This window comes from Gekko japonicus, unplaced genomic scaffold (assembly GCF_001447785.1).
Source record: "Gekko japonicus isolate JY-2015 unplaced genomic scaffold, Gekko_japonicus_V1.1 scaffold2049, whole genome shotgun sequence".
Lineage (NCBI taxonomy): Eukaryota > Metazoa > Chordata > Lepidosauria > Squamata > Gekkonidae > Gekko > Gekko japonicus.
In genome coordinates, this window is record NW_015171566.1 from 296,237 (window position 1) to 299,471 (window position 3,235).

Below are 3,235 nucleotides of genomic sequence, written 5' to 3' on the forward strand. Positions count from 1 at the left end.
GTTGGTTTCTTGAGCTACACCGGGCTGTCACTTTGGCCTGTAGTTCTTTCCCCACAATGCTGGGGCCGGGTGTGAGTTGCAAACACAACGGGATCACAAGTTTCCAAGCATCTGCTTTGAAACTGCCTTTCCACCACCACCACCACCATCAGCTATTCTCTGGGTGGTTGCCATCCAGCATCTATTGTGCCTGATATTTCTCTTTCCCACTCCACCTTTACTCTGTGATTACTGCTTACTCAGTGCCACACACATAGTGCCCATGAAGTGCACTTTCAGATCATTTGCATGACAAAGGATAACAGGGGCAGTGAAGGGGCAGGGCTACGGTCCACTTACTGTGATTCTAAACCATGACAAGACAAGAGCGATATGGACTCACTTAAGCACTGGAGCAGTGAGACCGTTCATTATATGGGCTTAGACATTAACGAAGGTGCTTTTTTGACACTGCGCTTCTGGTACCGTAACATTCCGTCTAACAAAAGACTCTGGTTCGTAAGGTTTTCTCCTCATGTGGCATCTGGGTATCTCACATTCCCATGAAGTAACCTAGACCTCCACATACACGTCTCTTCCCCTCCCCAGGACCTCCCTTCCTTATCTGGAAATTTCCCCAAGATACAGGAACTCCCTCTGCTGCACCTCCTATCGACCAGGAAGCTCACCTACAGTCTCTTCCCCTTCTCAAGCCCTATATGGGCTTAACCATGAACGAAGGTGCTTTTTTGACACTGCGCTTCTGGTACCGTAACATTCCGTCTAACAAAAGACTCTGGTTCGTAAGGTTTTCTCCTCATGTGGCATCTGGATATCTCACATTCCCATGAAGTAACCTAGACCTCCCCATACACGTCTCTTCCCCTCCCCAGGACCTCCCTTCCTTATCTGGAAATTTCCCCAAGATACAGGAACTCCCTCTGCTGCACCTCCTATCGATCAGGAAGCTGACCTACAGTCTCTTCCCCTTCTCAAGCCCAGCTCAAATTAATCATTCATATCGTATTTATTTCCAAGACTGAGATCTGGAACCAGAATCCATCACCACATTGGGTTCAGGATCTAGCTCTTGCGGCGTTCTGTTCGGCCGTGTGGGTTTTGCGCTGCCCTGCTGTGCTCCGGCCTGCCTTCTGCAGAAGATTCCATGTGCTTTCTTTGCTTGACACCCTGCTTCTGGCGGGGGAGCCTTGCCGGGCTCTGGGAGCTGTTGCTTGATGTGTGCGTGCGCGAACTGCGTGCGCCGCCAGTACGCCACCAGAAGTGACGCGCGACGCCTGCAGGGTCATTGGAGATCTCATTGGCCTGGCAGAGTTTCTAAAAGTTACTTCAGTAACAACTGCCCCCACAGCACAAGGATATTCACACAAGAAAATATTTTTATATGTTTATTTAAGAAGTCATTCTGCTGGGCAGAGCTTCTGCCTGAAATGTTGAAGAGTTACTACTGGAATGACGCATAACTTCGCTCCAGACGTTTTGTGGTTGGCTCTGCCTCCCGTGGCAGCCATTTTGTTGTTGTGCCCACAACCCTTTGTCAGAATTGCAATAGAGCCCGCAGGCTTGAAAAGGTTGGGGATCCCTGGCCTAGACCCTTGGAAGTCACCCAGGACAACTCCTCCCCTTGGATCCTACCGATCTGAAACAGGGAATCTCCAGCTCGTGGCTCATAATCTTAACCATTGCCCTGGCTCCCTGGACCAGACAATATCAATGTCCTGTTCATGCTTTTTGACCCCCAAAGTAATGTCCACAGTAGTGGGAGCTGTCATGACACCCAAGTCCCGTGTTGGGGAACATCATTGTGAGCAATGAATCAAAAGCATAGCATTTTAAAATTTGCTTTTTATTATTTGACACCCAATTGCCAGCAAAGCTCTTTATTTGACTGGAGAGTAAGTGCTGAAGGAGTAGGCCCGGATTTAGGAAGACGGTCTTTCAGCTGGCTAGACTGACTAAGAAAAGACCTGACAGGAAATATGTTGGGAGGATAAACATTGGGAGGATAAGAGTCCTCTGGCAGCTTAAAGACGAACAAAATTTGTGGTAGGTCATGAGCTTTTGTAAGTCACTGCTCACGTCTTCAGATACTTCAGATAGGTGACTCACGAGAGCTCCTACCCTACCACAATTTTGTTAGTCTGTAAGGTGCTACTGGACTCATACCCTTTCTACTGCTATAGACTAACATGGCTACCCATCTTCATTGGAAGTATGATTGAGAGGAAAGAGATGTGTATATGCAGATGGAAGAGGAGAGGAGAGATAGATAGCTGGAAGAAATACTGGGAATAGTTAAATTGGTGAAAATGGAAATAGCCAGGAGAAAAATTCTTGAATATCAAGGTTACTAAAAGAACTAACTTAGACATAAATGAAGAGGCGATAAGCTGCAAACAGATGGATGAAATGACAGATCCCCCCCTGACCATTTCCCTATCCATCAAACAGTTTGATTCTCATTGTACTCATGCCTGATTTCCTGTAGAGCGTTTGACATTCCAATGGAAACTGATGGCATACACATAGGAAGAATCAGCGCGGCCACTTATGTAACTCAGGACAGCATTTGGGAAGAGTGCAATTCCACTAAAAGCAGTGCCTGTATTAGTCCCAAAAGAAAAGTGGCGCCCAAGGCTGGTATGGAATTCAAGCTTGCGGAGATAAGAGTCAGCCATCCCAGAGACCAGGGTAATGTCCTCTCCCCGGTGGAGTACGACTTGATGCAGTTCTCCTGATGGGCCACCTGCGTAATCACTCCAGTCTCTCCCATAACGGACCTGGAGACTAGAAGAAGGGAAGAGTTAAGGGTAGTCTTCAGGTCTCTCCTGTAGCCTTTCCCCTGCCGCTGTCCAACACTTGTTATAGCCACACTCGTTGATTTAAATGGGATCAGAGTTGTGAATTGGATGGAAGCCTGTCCACAGATCAGTCTGAATGTATCAAGAAGAAGTTAGTTAGCTGCCCTTTGGAGCTTTTCCTTGTGATCTTCAGTTGCACCTCATTTGTTCCTCATTTCTCACACACAACCGCCCATGCCTTTTCTCTCAAGGGGGTGCTTCTTGCTACAAGGGTTTTCAGCAGATGTCATTTCGGGGGGGATCGCGGGGGATCGCAGTTCCCCCGGGTGAGGTACGGGGGGCGGGGCACATGACAAAGCCCCGCCCCCTGCTTCCGGCCGCCCCACTTCCGGCCCTCATTCAGCCAGAAGGAGGCAGGAGAAGAGGGAGGGTAAGTT

The 3,235-nt window shown here is 48.4% G+C and overlaps 1 protein-coding gene across 1 annotated transcript in view; it reads right to left on the reverse strand.

Moving 5' to 3' along the window:
• Positions 1-2,465: 2,465 nt before the first annotated feature.
• LOC107117615 (zymogen granule membrane protein 16-like) overlaps positions 2,466-3,235 on the reverse strand; it is a 5,437-nt gene continuing 4,667 nt past the window's right edge. Inside the window, exon 4 of the mRNA XM_015419761.1 lies at positions 2,466-2,784. Coding sequence (XP_015275247.1) covers positions 2,466-2,784 — 319 coding nt within the window. The remainder of the gene's footprint in view (positions 2,785-3,235) is intronic.